The sequence below is a fragment of the Sinocyclocheilus rhinocerous genome, unplaced genomic scaffold (assembly GCF_001515625.1).
Source record: "Sinocyclocheilus rhinocerous isolate Xijiao unplaced genomic scaffold, SAMN03320098_v1.1 scaffold1252, whole genome shotgun sequence".
Classification (NCBI taxonomy): domain Eukaryota; kingdom Metazoa; phylum Chordata; class Actinopteri; order Cypriniformes; family Cyprinidae; genus Sinocyclocheilus; species Sinocyclocheilus rhinocerous.
Window position 1 is genome coordinate 1,085,096 of NW_015640452.1, and position 14,076 is coordinate 1,099,171.

The following is a 14,076-nucleotide window of genomic DNA, read 5'->3' on the forward strand; positions in this document are numbered from 1 at the left end:
GCTTATTTTTGTTGACAGCAGATTTATAAATGAGTCTCATTACGAATACGTCGTATGTATCGCATTGTCACATGCCTTGTAAAAATTCATAAAAATGTGACTGAGCAACTGACGACTGTATCAGCGCAGATTTTCCTCGCGCTTTGGACTTTGAACCCTGGTTAACAAGCAGATCTGCTGCGAGTTCATGCAGCGCTGTCAGAATACATGCAATGCGCGCGTGTATTAGAAAACATAACGTTCTGCAGTTTATTTACTAATTGTTTAAGGACATTTCGCGGTTTCAATCATCATACAGTAACCAGCAAGAATCACCCCTTCCTCTTCTCATTGAAGACACGCGATGCAGTCCTAAACAGTCTCTCGCTGTCGGTGCTTGTAATGATTTTTGCGTCTTTCTCCGACAGTTCAAATCTTCCACACTGCTGACGTGTGTGCTGCATAATAAAGAGTGCGCGCCTCTCACTCTGCGCTGGTTGCTATTTGATTGCGTCATATCATTGTTCGGTACAATTTATTCGGTCTTTTCGCTTATTCGGCCAAACACCGAAAGAGCTTTTTTTGCTATTTTCAGCCGAATCATTGCGGTTGCCGAACATTCGGTGCATCCCTATTAAATATATTGAAGGAGGAGTAAAGGAACATAATTACAGCATTTTTTTGTGATTAAGCTATAGCCTTTATGCATTTATAAATGTATGTAGACTACTGTTTCTCATAGAGATGTTCATTTTAACCGGTTAACCGTTAACCAACCGTATAGAATTTTGACCGATTAATACAATCAATTAATCGGTTTAAAAAGTAATTTATTTTTATTTTTTTTCAGTAATTTATCAAAATATTTAAAAAGATTTGCTGCATGGTTAAAATACGCCACGTGTATAAAAAAATGTGTTTTTTAGAGAGAGAAAAACAAGCGTAGCCTAGAAGTCGCATTTTATTATTTAATTCAGAAATAGGCCTAATGCCGACGCGAAATGTTTACAAACATTATAATAAACACTGTAAACATAGCTAGGCTATTTTAGTTCCCCTCACTCCACAAAAAAACCTTTCAATTAACAGTATTTAGAAAAGAACAAGAATTAAAAATATAAGAAGCTATATTATGTAGCCTACTTCACTCGCGTTCCAATATCCACGTAAAACAAAATGTTTTACATAACATCACGGCGGTACGGTGATAACACTTAACGGCACAGATTTTACTACATAATTAAACTGAGCAGTGTGTTTGTTTCCATGTGTTTGACTGACTGTGTTTTATTATGATAATGAACAGGCTGCATTGTCAAGGTAGCAATGCTTAACTGTGTGTGTGCATGCGGCGCATAATTTTTTCCTTCTAACAGTGGAAACAACTACTCCTTTTAGTCATAATTATTTTTTTCTATTAAGATATTTCTTTTGTTAAGGAAAAATGACTGGAGAAGTGTAAAGAATTCAAAAACGTAGTGTTTGTCATGTTCTGACCATAAAGAATAGTTGAAAACCACAATCTGGTTTTTACAGCTTTCACATTGGAGCAAAAATCTGCCTTTAAACTTGAAAGAAATAAAAAGTTTACATTTATTGTGGTAATTATCGATATCGACTGATATGAAAAAAAAATATCAAGATAATTTTTTGGCCATATCGCCCAGCCCTAGTTACAGCGGCTTGCCATCTATAATAGTCAAAAGTATGTGAGAGGTGACTGTTCCCTCCTGGTACCGTCCTGGGACAAAGACAGGAATTGTGTACATACACACGTACACTTTCTCTCTGTCAGCCTGGGGATCAAAGCCCAGGTCATGTGACTGTGCAGCTTGATGTCACTGAAGAACTGCTTAGATCCTGACATTTTCCACACCAGAGGTGTCGCTAGACCCTTCTAACTGGGGCACGAGCCCCAATGAAATACTGATACATCTTTGTCTGACGGTGGAGATTTTCTTGTATACCAACCTGTGAATCATTTTCCCTTATAGAATTTCAGCAGTTATCTCTTGTGTGTTTTCTGCTCTTTAGAATCAGAACTAGTGATTCCAGATTTGTAAATGAATGATTGTTTGATCTAATTGATTAAATGGTTATGCAATAAGGTCTGAAATTATTCGTGATTCAGTTTGATTCATCTGGACACTTTACTCACGCACTGAATCCCAGGGGTTTTTCACACTGTAACAGGAAACTTTATAGACAGAAAACAAAGGGTTGGATGAGGTGGATATTTACCTATATCCATTGTAAGAAACGAAACTTGCAAACCGTTTGTCAGTGAAGACAGTAGCTTGTGAACGACTCATTTTATCCATTTGATTTGGCAAGGTCCCAGGTTGATTCTGATTTGGTTTAGTTGAGCATTGATTCAGTAAAGAATATTTTAGTTAGTTGCAGTGTCAATTTTGCTTTGACAAAGTCATTTGGGCTGATTGGTTATAAGTTAAATCTGAGCAAGAGCGAGATTTTTCCACTACATTCTGCAGCTAGGAACTACCCGTTACATAACATTTATGTTATGCATAGATTTACGTATCTTGGAGTTATCATCATGGATAAATTTAAAGAGCTCTTTAAATTTAACTTTGCTCATTTGCTACTCCAAATGGAGAAAGATTTAGAGTGCTGGTTACTGCTTCTCCTGTCTTTGGCTGGGAGAATCAATTCGGGTCAAATGAATATCCTCCCAAAATGTTCTTATTCTTTTCAGTGGTGACTTACGCTGCGACTTTGGTTACGGTGTGACAACATTGGTTCAAGCACATCATTTTGCACCCTAGATGTGCATAAGAGCTTTGTGCCGCTCTGTTTGAAGCGTTTCACATTATCAAAGTTTTGCACACAGAAAGATTATTAGAAGCTTTTATTTTTCTCATGATTTCTATCCTATTTTCATGAATGTATTTTGTAAGAATACAAATAGTTAACAGAATAAACATGGGAACATGGGAACAAGGGAATAATCGTCATAGTCGCCAAAGCCCTAAAACAGACAATTAATCGCAATAACCGTGACTATTTTTAGACAATTAATCATCAGCCAAATTTCATAATCGTGACAGCTCTAAGTTAGAGTGTTTTTAGCTTATTTATGTTCATATAAAATATGACATGCAGTTGCTTCAAACAATGTTACAAACATCATTCAATGTAAATTGTGATAATCGTAATTAATAATCAAGGGAATAATCGACAATTATGATTTTTGTCATGTCATTTGTATCTCGCAGCCCTACTATATTTATTAGCCTAGTATCATTGTGGGTTTTGGTTCTTTTGCTGTTTTAGGCTGTAAGGACTTTTGAAATAACTGAAATAATTTGGCGAAGTGATATAGAGATGTAATGTGGTCAAGACCTGCCTGGAACTACTTTAGCCGTACGTTTCCCTGAAAATAATTGCTCACCTTAGAACGGTCGTCAGCCAATCAGATTCAAGCATTCAACAGCCCCGTAATATAAGACTGGCTGAAATGGCTGAACAGATTTAATGGCGCACTGATTATTGCTCTTTTATTTCTCCATCAGTCTCCAGACAAGCACGCCGCTCTAGAGGAAACCAAGAACTACACCACTCAGTCCCTGGCCAGCGTGGCCTACCTGATCAACACACTCGCCAACAATGTGCTCCAAATGCTCGACATCCAGGCGTCCCAGCTGCGCCGAATGGAGTCCTCCATCAACCACATATCTCAGGTAACCTAGCAACACACCACACCTCCCCATACAATGTCACACTCTGGGCTATATTTACTGAAGGATGACTGACAGCTCGAAGAGTCTGCTAGGAGGTGACAAGTAAATGAATGTGACATAGTTAGGTAAAAGGTAGATTATAAGAAGCTTGATTATAAGTGGTTCTGACACTAATATTAGTGTAGAAATCTTTATTACTTTAATCAAACATTATGCCCTCATGAATGGTCACACATGAAAAGTACAGTTACCCAAGATTGTCTTTTATTTTTTTTAATTATTCAGAACTTTGGTTAGCTGATCAGACAGGAGGATCCTTGTCCAGCCAGTTTTCGAGTCAGTCGATCTCATTGATTCTGTAATTAAACATCTTGCCACAGAGTCACAGTCTGTAATAAGCTGTAATTCAGATGCAGCGTAACCGCAGGGGTCTGGTGCGACTGCTGGAGTGTTTTGTGCTAGCCAAAGATATTTGCAAATGTTAGTCACGCATACTCATTTCTGTGTTGCCTTATGTCCCTGCCTTCTCTCTTTTCCTCAGTCACCACTTCTCTCTCTTTCTTTCTCTCTGCCTCTCCTCTACCAGTTGCGGGAAATTCCTCCCTGTGGCGTCACATCTGGACTGTTGCATTACACAAAGCTCTGAGCTGAACTATTCAGAGTACCTCACCCTTGTGATGCTATTTAATTTTTTTCCTTTACTTTTATTTACCAAACTTGCATTATATTGATCAGAATATAATATTACAAAAGATTTATTTCAAATAAATGATGTTCTTTTGAAGTTTCTTTTCATTAAAGTATCCTATAATTGTGTCATGGTTTCCACAAAAATATTAAGCAGCAAAATTGCTTTCAACACTGATATTAATAATAAATGTTTCTTGAGCAGCAAATCAGCATATTAGAATGATTTCTGAGGAATCATGTGACTCTTGAAGACTTGAGTAATGAGTGCGGTCAGTTTATCTTTGTCATTACAGGAATAAATTACATTTTAAAATATATTCAAGCAGAAAATAATTATTTTAAATTGTAATAATTTTTCACTATTACTTTTTTCGCTGTATTTTATATATGGATATGGAATGAAAGATATAGAATGTACTTCATGTTAGCTTGCTTATCTTGCTCAAGAGCAATCTGTGTAAGTCCACAAGTCACACTAACAAGAAACTATGCTTCTAACCTATAGCTGTAGTTCCAACCACACAGCTTTGCAGTGCAATTTGCAGATGTTTGTTGGAACTGTGTTTTGGGGAAACGCTGAATCGTTGAACTATGTTGCTAATGACGGAACTTGCGACCATAGTTTGCCAGCGATGCTTCTCGGAAACACGGCCCAGGTCAACAGCAGCTGCCTATTTCTCCATAATGAATGATTTCTCTCTTCCAGTTTTCATTGTTTTTTTGTTTTTGTCTCCATATCTCTGATCTGTCTTCTATCCACTGCCCTCATCTGTGGACCCAGCTGTTGTTCTGGACTCGATCCCTATTTACCATATCACTGTCACTTAATACTGAAAAATCATTTAGCTGTGTTTGAGAAGCCAGCAGCAGAGGCTTATCCCCTCTGTGCTTCCGCTGTTATTTTCTATTTAACAGCTATCAACAGCATGGGCTCTAAAGCGATTAAACACAGCGGCACAACATCTAATGCAGCTGTTCTCGTGAAGTGCTTTTGACACGATCCTCTCCCAAATTGCCGTGTGAAATGAAACAGAACTCCACCGACAGGGATTTCAGACCTCTCACAACTACGTGCTTTAATAATCCAATCCAATGTTCCAATGTTTTGGAACCTGTTTCCACAGATAATAGAGGCCATCGTTTTTTTTCTCATGATTTCTTTCTCCAATGCAGTTAGTACATTCTTGCTATTGTAGCTTTAAGACTTCTGTACGTAAATGTCCTATATTATGATTGGCTATCATGGATACAAATATGGTTTTAATTCTAAATGACCCAGTTTAGTTTTAGTACATCTCAAATTTCTTCAGACTTTTTAAACTTTTTTTTTTTTTTTTGTTCTTCCACTTCTCCAATCCAGACGGTGGACATCCACAAAGAAAAAGTGGCGAGGCGGGAGATCGGCATCCTCACAACCAATAAGAACACCTCCCGAACGCATAAAATCATTGCTCCAGCCAATCCCGAGAGGCCAGTGCGGTTTATTCGCAAACCTATCGATTACAGCACGCTGGACGATATCGGTCATGGTGTGAAGGTAGGACACAGGCTCACTTCAGGGGGAATGATTTCTCAGACTAACATGTTTGTTTTGAACTAACAAATGCCAGAATCTGACGTGGGTTTTCTTTGTGTCTGAGATGTGTCACTAACCTCTCTGTGCTTCCTCTCACCTCTGTTCTCTGCTTCGCTCTTGGTTTAAGTGGTTACTTAGGTTCAAGGTAAGGGTCTTTACAGCTGTCTTATGATCAGGTGACATGAATGGAGAAGGAATAAGGTTTGATTCCTTAGTTCATATGATCTAAATATGGACTGAGAATACTGATATTCTGTATTTGATTCATTCTAGGTTTAAAGGCTTGTCAGTTTTTTACAAAAACACTATTTGGAGACTCAGAAATTTCTTATATAGACGCATTAATGACTGAGGAATCGAAATGGAGCAAATAATATTTTAGTTTGGTTTTGCAAATTAGAATTTGAACACCGATTTGGCAATCATCCTTGTTTCTTCTTTCATCCTTTCTATATCACATTTACATTTTTATCATTGTTGCATGTTGCTCAGGAGTGTGTGTGTGTGTGTGTGTGTGTGAGAGAGATTGTTCTGTTTGTTTGGTCTTTTCTTTGTTTTCTTTAAAAAACTAAATGAGATAAAACACTTTTTCACATGCTTTCTCTCTGTGGCTCTACATTTTATGCTGCTGTTCTAGGCTATTGTCGACTTAGATACTGTTTTCCTCCTCTTCCATGCAATTGAAATGCTTTTGTTCACAGCAAAAGGCTGTCTTTGATATTGTTGATTTTGTTGTTATTGTCATAGGTCAACACCCAGAACATGAAGATGGGCAGCCTTCTTCGCACCACACCTCCAACACAGAAACCACCCAGCCCCCCAATGCCAGGCAAAGGCACCATAGGGTATGTATATGGGCTTTATAGCTCTAGGGTCACAAATGAGAGAATTGAGACTGAGATTGTAGCAGTGGATGACTCATTTTGTGAGTTTTTGCTTATAATATTTACATCTCCGAGGTCCTTCATTGAGCAGCACAAAATCTTTTGATTTAAATTTATTCGGCAGTGTTTTTATGATAAATGAAATGAATGACAAATTCTAATATGCAGTACCAGTCAAATGTGTCGACACGCCTAATAATTTGTCATTATTCCATTATGTAGATCATTAAGTGTGTCAAACATTTGACTGGTACTTTATGACACTTTCAACTTGTCCGATAATTTAAAAGAGTGTTTTTTATGATAATGTTTCTACAGTAACATCAGTGAGGTTTTCATTTCCTAGTAAAAGCCTGTTTTTCAGTGTAGGTCATGCACAGCGTGATGTGACTCAGGGGCACATGTGTGGGTCATGTCTTTAGTCCTCGGAGAATTCAGCCTCAGCCTCACAGATGGCATTATCCATTACATCCCTTGTTTCCCTTTATGCCATTGAAGAGCCTGATTTACATTTGGGTCAGAAAAATTTGGGTCCGTGTTTTAAATATGCATCAAAAATTGTGAAAGCGTGAAACTGTGATTATGAAAGATCTGATATGCTTAAGTTTTAAAGCGTGTTCATTATTAAGACGGGGCTTGATGTTTTGAGCACTGAGGACGGAGGGTGTGTCCTGCCCTGTTTTCTGAGCACTGGCTGTGAAGATTGGCTCCCTTTTGGTTTCCTGTGTCGCCCCATGATGGCTGGTCATTGCAGGCCAGATTGTGTGTTGCTTAATGGACAGGTCAGCAACACGGCTAAAGCTCATTCCCTCATGAAATGCATATGCAAGTGAAGGGAAGTTGTAAATCTGTACATATCTGGTAAAACTGTTGGGTGAATCTTGCAAACCTGCCAAGAACTGGTCAATACTTTCATTTTTTTTTAAAAGCCTTTTTTTTCTGGACAATTAAGATTTGCTTTTTGACATTTATTTTCATGACAATTAAGCAGATTTCTATGTGAATTCTCATCATTGTACTGTGGAAAAGAGTAGTATTTCTTGTCCTTTAATTTATGCTTATTTTAAAAAAGTACAGTAATTAGTTTACTGTAATACGGTAAAAATATGTATTAGAGTTGTGGAAATATGATTGGGCACACATTATGGTAATGAGAGTCTGGGGTTGAAATGTCACGTCAAAATAGCATGATTTTATTTCAGCAAAATGTATTTATTAGTGTGAGCTGGATTTTTTGTTGAGAGATTCATTGTGTGGCTGTTTAGGAGACACAAATTAAGAGAAAAGCAAGGTTGAGTACTTTTTAGGGATGCACCGATCCGATACTGAGTATCTATATGGTCTCTGATACTGCCATTTTATGCCAGATCGGGTATTGGTCAGACAGGACCGATCCAAATCGGATACTGTGCTTTTTTGTGATTAAGCTATAGCGTTTATGCATTTATAAATGTATTTAGACTACTGTTTTTCATAAATACCTACAAGCCATATTAAATTTTTACCATGGTATTGAGGTGCTATATTTGTGGTTTTAACTGTGATTATCATGATCTAAATGTATGTTATGGAAGACCAATGGTTAAAAAAAAAAAACTTAAACAGTCAGAATAATTCAATTTCACCATATAAAAATGAGATTGCTACAATTTTTACAGATATTACTGATTTTGATAATGAACATAAATCTACATCTGCATCCTAACTCAAGCTACTATCAAATGTGTATTTCTAAGAGACAAAAAAATGTTAATTAAAATGTAATTAATATTATCAGGCAACACAAACTTGTTTCTTGATTTGAAACAATATTACTCATTACTAAAACATGCAGAACTAAGAAATTATTTTTTTCTATTAAGATATTTCTTTTGTTAAGGAAAAATGACTGGAGAAGTGTAAAGAATTCAAAAACGTAGTGTTTGTCATGTTCTGACCATAAAGAATAGTTGAAAACCACAATCTGGTTTTTACAGCTTTCACATTGGAGCAAAAATCTGCCTTTAAACTTGAAAGAAATAAAAAGTTTACATTTATTGTGGTAATTATCGATATCGACTGATATGAAAAAAAAATATCAAGATAATTTTTTGGCCATATCGCCCAGCCCTAGTTACAGCGGCTTGCCATCTATAATAGTCAAAAGTATGTGAGAGGTGACTGTTCCCTCCTGGTACCGTCCTGGGACAAAGACAGGAATTGTGTACATACACACGTACACTTTCTCTCTGTCAGCCTGGGGATCAAAGCCCAGGTCATGTGACTGTGCAGCTTGATGTCACTGAAGAACTGCTTAGATCCTGACATTTTCCACACCAGAGGTGTCGCTAGACCCTTCTAACTGGGGCACGAGCCCCAATGAAATACTGATACATCTTTGTCTGACGGTGGAGATTTTCTTGTATACCAACCTGTGAATCATTTTCCCTTATAGAATTTCAGCAGTTATCTCTTGTGTGTTTTCTGCTCTTTAGAATCAGAACTAGTGATTCCAGATTTGTAAATGAATGATTGTTTGATCTAATTGATTAAATGGTTATGCAATAAGGTCTGAAATTATTCGTGATTCAGTTTGATTCATCTGGACACTTTACTCACGCACTGAATCCCAGGGGTTTTTCACACTGTAACAGGAAACTTTATAGACAGAAAACAAAGGGTTGGATGAGGTGGATATTTACCTATATCCATTGTAAGAAACGAAACTTGCAAACCGTTTGTCAGTGAAGACAGTAGCTTGTGAACGACTCATTTTATCCATTTGATTTGGCAAGGTCCCAGGTTGATTCTGATTTGGTTTAGTTGAGCATTGATTCAGTAAAGAATATTTTAGTTAGTTGCAGTGTCAATTTTGCTTTGACAAAGTCATTTGGGCTGATTAAATCTGAGCAAGAGCGAGATTTTTCCACTACATTCTGCAGCTAGGAACTACCCGTTACATAACATTTATGTTATGCATAGATTTACGTATCTTGGAGTTATCATCATGGATAAATTTAAAGAGCTCTTTAAATTTAACTTTGCTCATTTGCTACTCCAAATGGAGAAAGATTTAGAGTGCTGGTTACTGCTTCTCCTGTCTTTGGCTGGGAGAATCAATTCGGGTCAAATGAATATCCTCCCAAAATGTTCTTATTCTTTTCAGTGGTGACTTACGCTGCGACTTTGGTTACGGTGTGACAACATTGGTTCAAGCACATCATTTTGCACCCTAGATGTGCATAAGAGCTTTGTGCCGCTCTGTTTGAAGCGTTTCACATTATCAAAGTTTTGCACACAGAAAGATTATTAGAAGCTTTTATTTTTCTCATGATTTCTATCCTATTTTCATGAATGTATTTTGTAAGAATACAAATAGTTAACAGAATAAACATGGGAACATGGGAACAAGGGAATAATCGTCATAGTCGCCAAAGCCCTAAAACAGACAATTAATCGCAATAACCGTGACTATTTTTAGACAATTAATCATCAGCCAAATTTCATAATCGTGACAGCTCTAAGTTAGAGTGTTTTTAGCTTATTTATGTTCATATAAAATATGACATGCAGTTGCTTCAAACAATGTTACAAACATCATTCAATGTAAATTGTGATAATCGTAATTAATAATCAAGGGAATAATCGACAATTATGATTTTTGTCATGTCATTTGTATCTCGCAGCCCTACTATATTTATTAGCCTAGTATCATTGTGGGTTTTGGTTCTTTTGCTGTTTTAGGCTGTAAGGACTTTTGAAATAACTGAAATAATTTGGCGAAGTGATATAGAGATGTAATGTGGTCAAGACCTGCCTGGAACTACTTTAGCCGTACGTTTCCCTGAAAATAATTGCTCACCTTAGAACGGTCGTCAGCCAATCAGATTCAAGCATTCAACAGCCCCGTAATATAAGACTGGCTGAAATGGCTGAACAGATTTAATGGCGCACTGATTATTGCTCTTTTATTTCTCCATCAGTCTCCAGACAAGCACGCCGCTCTAGAGGAAACCAAGAACTACACCACTCAGTCCCTGGCCAGCGTGGCCTACCTGATCAACACACTCGCCAACAATGTGCTCCAAATGCTCGACATCCAGGCGTCCCAGCTGCGCCGAATGGAGTCCTCCATCAACCACATATCTCAGGTAACCTAGCAACACACCACACCTCCCCATACAATGTCACACTCTGGGCTATATTTACTGAAGGATGACTGACAGCTCGAAGAGTCTGCTAGGAGGTGACAAGTAAATGAATGTGACATAGTTAGGTAAAAGGTAGATTATAAGAAGCTTGATTATAAGTGGTTCTGACACTAATATTAGTGTAGAAATCTTTATTACTTTAATCAAACATTATGCCCTCATGAATGGTCACACATGAAAAGTACAGTTACCCAAGATTGTCTTTTATTTTTTTTAATTATTCAGAACTTTGGTTAGCTGATCAGACAGGAGGATCCTTGTCCAGCCAGTTTTCGAGTCAGTCGATCTCATTGATTCTGTAATTAAACATCTTGCCACAGAGTCACAGTCTGTAATAAGCTGTAATTCAGATGCAGCGTAACCGCAGGGGTCTGGTGCGACTGCTGGAGTGTTTTGTGCTAGCCAAAGATATTTGCAAATGTTAGTCACGCATACTCATTTCTGTGTTGCCTTATGTCCCTGCCTTCTCTCTTTTCCTCAGTCACCACTTCTCTCTCTTTCTTTCTCTCTGCCTCTCCTCTACCAGTTGCGGGAAATTCCTCCCTGTGGCGTCACATCTGGACTGTTGCATTACACAAAGCTCTGAGCTGAACTATTCAGAGTACCTCACCCTTGTGATGCTATTTAATTTTTTTCCTTTACTTTTATTTACCAAACTTGCATTATATTGATCAGAATATAATATTACAAAAGATTTATTTCAAATAAATGATGTTCTTTTGAAGTTTCTTTTCATTAAAGTATCCTATAATTGTGTCATGGTTTCCACAAAAATATTAAGCAGCAAAATTGCTTTCAACACTGATATTAATAATAAATGTTTCTTGAGCAGCAAATCAGCATATTAGAATGATTTCTGAGGAATCATGTGACTCTTGAAGACTTGAGTAATGAGTGCGGTCAGTTTATCTTTGTCATTACAGGAATAAATTACATTTTAAAATATATTCAAGCAGAAAATAATTATTTTAAATTGTAATAATTTTTCACTATTACTTTTTTCGCTGTATTTTATATATGGATATGGAATGAAAGATATAGAATGTACTTCATGTTAGCTTGCTTATCTTGCTCAAGAGCAATCTGTGTAAGTCCACAAGTCACACTAACAAGAAACTATGCTTCTAACCTATAGCTGTAGTTCCAACCACACAGCTTTGCAGTGCAATTTGCAGATGTTTGTTGGAACTGTGTTTTGGGGAAACGCTGAATCGTTGAACTATGTTGCTAATGACGGAACTTGCGACCATAGTTTGCCAGCGATGCTTCTCGGAAACACGGCCCAGGTCAACAGCAGCTGCCTATTTCTCCATAATGAATGATTTCTCTCTTCCAGTTTTCATTGTTTTTTTGTTTTTGTCTCCATATCTCTGATCTGTCTTCTATCCACTGCCCTCATCTGTGGACCCAGCTGTTGTTCTGGACTCGATCCCTATTTACCATATCACTGTCACTTAATACTGAAAAATCATTTAGCTGTGTTTGAGAAGCCAGCAGCAGAGGCTTATCCCCTCTGTGCTTCCGCTGTTATTTTCTATTTAACAGCTATCAACAGCATGGGCTCTAAAGCGATTAAACACAGCGGCACAACATCTAATGCAGCTGTTCTCGTGAAGTGCTTTTGACACGATCCTCTCCCAAATTGCCGTGTGAAATGAAACAGAACTCCACCGACAGGGATTTCAGACCTCTCACAACTACGTGCTTTAATAATCCAATCCAATGTTCCAATGTTTTGGAACCTGTTTCCACAGATAATAGAGGCCATCGTTTTTTTTCTCATGATTTCTTTCTCCAATGCAGTTAGTACATTCTTGCTATTGTAGCTTTAAGACTTCTGTACGTAAATGTCCTATATTATGATTGGCTATCATGGATACAAATATGGTTTTAATTCTAAATGACCCAGTTTAGTTTTAGTACATCTCAAATTTCTTCAGACTTTTTAAACTTTTTTTTTTTTTTTTGTTCTTCCACTTCTCCAATCCAGACGGTGGACATCCACAAAGAAAAAGTGGCGAGGCGGGAGATCGGCATCCTCACAACCAATAAGAACACCTCCCGAACGCATAAAATCATTGCTCCAGCCAATCCCGAGAGGCCAGTGCGGTTTATTCGCAAACCTATCGATTACAGCACGCTGGACGATATCGGTCATGGTGTGAAGGTAGGACACAGGCTCACTTCAGGGGGAATGATTTCTCAGACTAACATGTTTGTTTTGAACTAACAAATGCCAGAATCTGACGTGGGTTTTCTTTGTGTCTGAGATGTGTCACTAACCTCTCTGTGCTTCCTCTCACCTCTGTTCTCTGCTTCGCTCTTGGTTTAAGTGGTTACTTAGGTTCAAGGTAAGGGTCTTTACAGCTGTCTTATGATCAGGTGACATGAATGGAGAAGGAATAAGGTTTGATTCCTTAGTTCATATGATCTAAATATGGACTGAGAATACTGATATTCTGTATTTGATTCATTCTAGGTTTAAAGGCTTGTCAGTTTTTTACAAAAACACTATTTGGAGACTCAGAAATTTCTTATATAGACGCATTAATGACTGAGGAATCGAAATGGAGCAAATAATATTTTAGTTTGGTTTTGCAAATTAGAATTTGAACACCGATTTGGCAATCATCCTTGTTTCTTCTTTCATCCTTTCTATATCACATTTACATTTTTATCATTGTTGCATGTTGCTCAGGAGTGTGTGTGTGTGTGTGTGTGTGTGAGAGAGATTGTTCTGTTTGTTTGGTCTTTTCTTTGTTTTCTTTAAAAAACTAAATGAGATAAAACACTTTTTCACATGCTTTCTCTCTGTGGCTCTACATTTTATGCTGCTGTTCTAGGCTATTGTCGACTTAGATACTGTTTTCCTCCTCTTCCATGCAATTGAAATGCTTTTGTTCACAGCAAAAGGCTGTCTTTGATATTGTTGATTTTGTTGTTATTGTCATAGGTCAACACCCAGAACATGAAGATGGGCAGCCTTCTTCGCACCACACCTCCAACACAGAAACCACCCAGCCCCCCAATGCCAGGCAAAGGCACCATAGGGTATG

General features: G+C 37.6%; 1 protein-coding gene across 1 annotated transcript in view; it reads left to right on the forward strand.

The window, feature by feature from the left end:
* The window catches only part of LOC107752895 (abl interactor 2-like), a 61,538-nt gene that overhangs the window by 32,209 nt on the left and 15,253 nt on the right, over window positions 1-14,076 (forward strand). Inside the window, exons 2-5 of the mRNA XM_016568971.1 lie at window positions 3,513-3,680; window positions 5,731-5,907; window positions 6,074-6,091; window positions 6,694-6,791. Coding sequence (XP_016424457.1) covers window positions 3,513-3,680; window positions 5,731-5,907; window positions 6,074-6,091; window positions 6,694-6,791 — 461 coding nt within the window. The remainder of the gene's footprint in view (window positions 1-3,512; window positions 3,681-5,730; window positions 5,908-6,073; window positions 6,092-6,693; window positions 6,792-14,076) is intronic.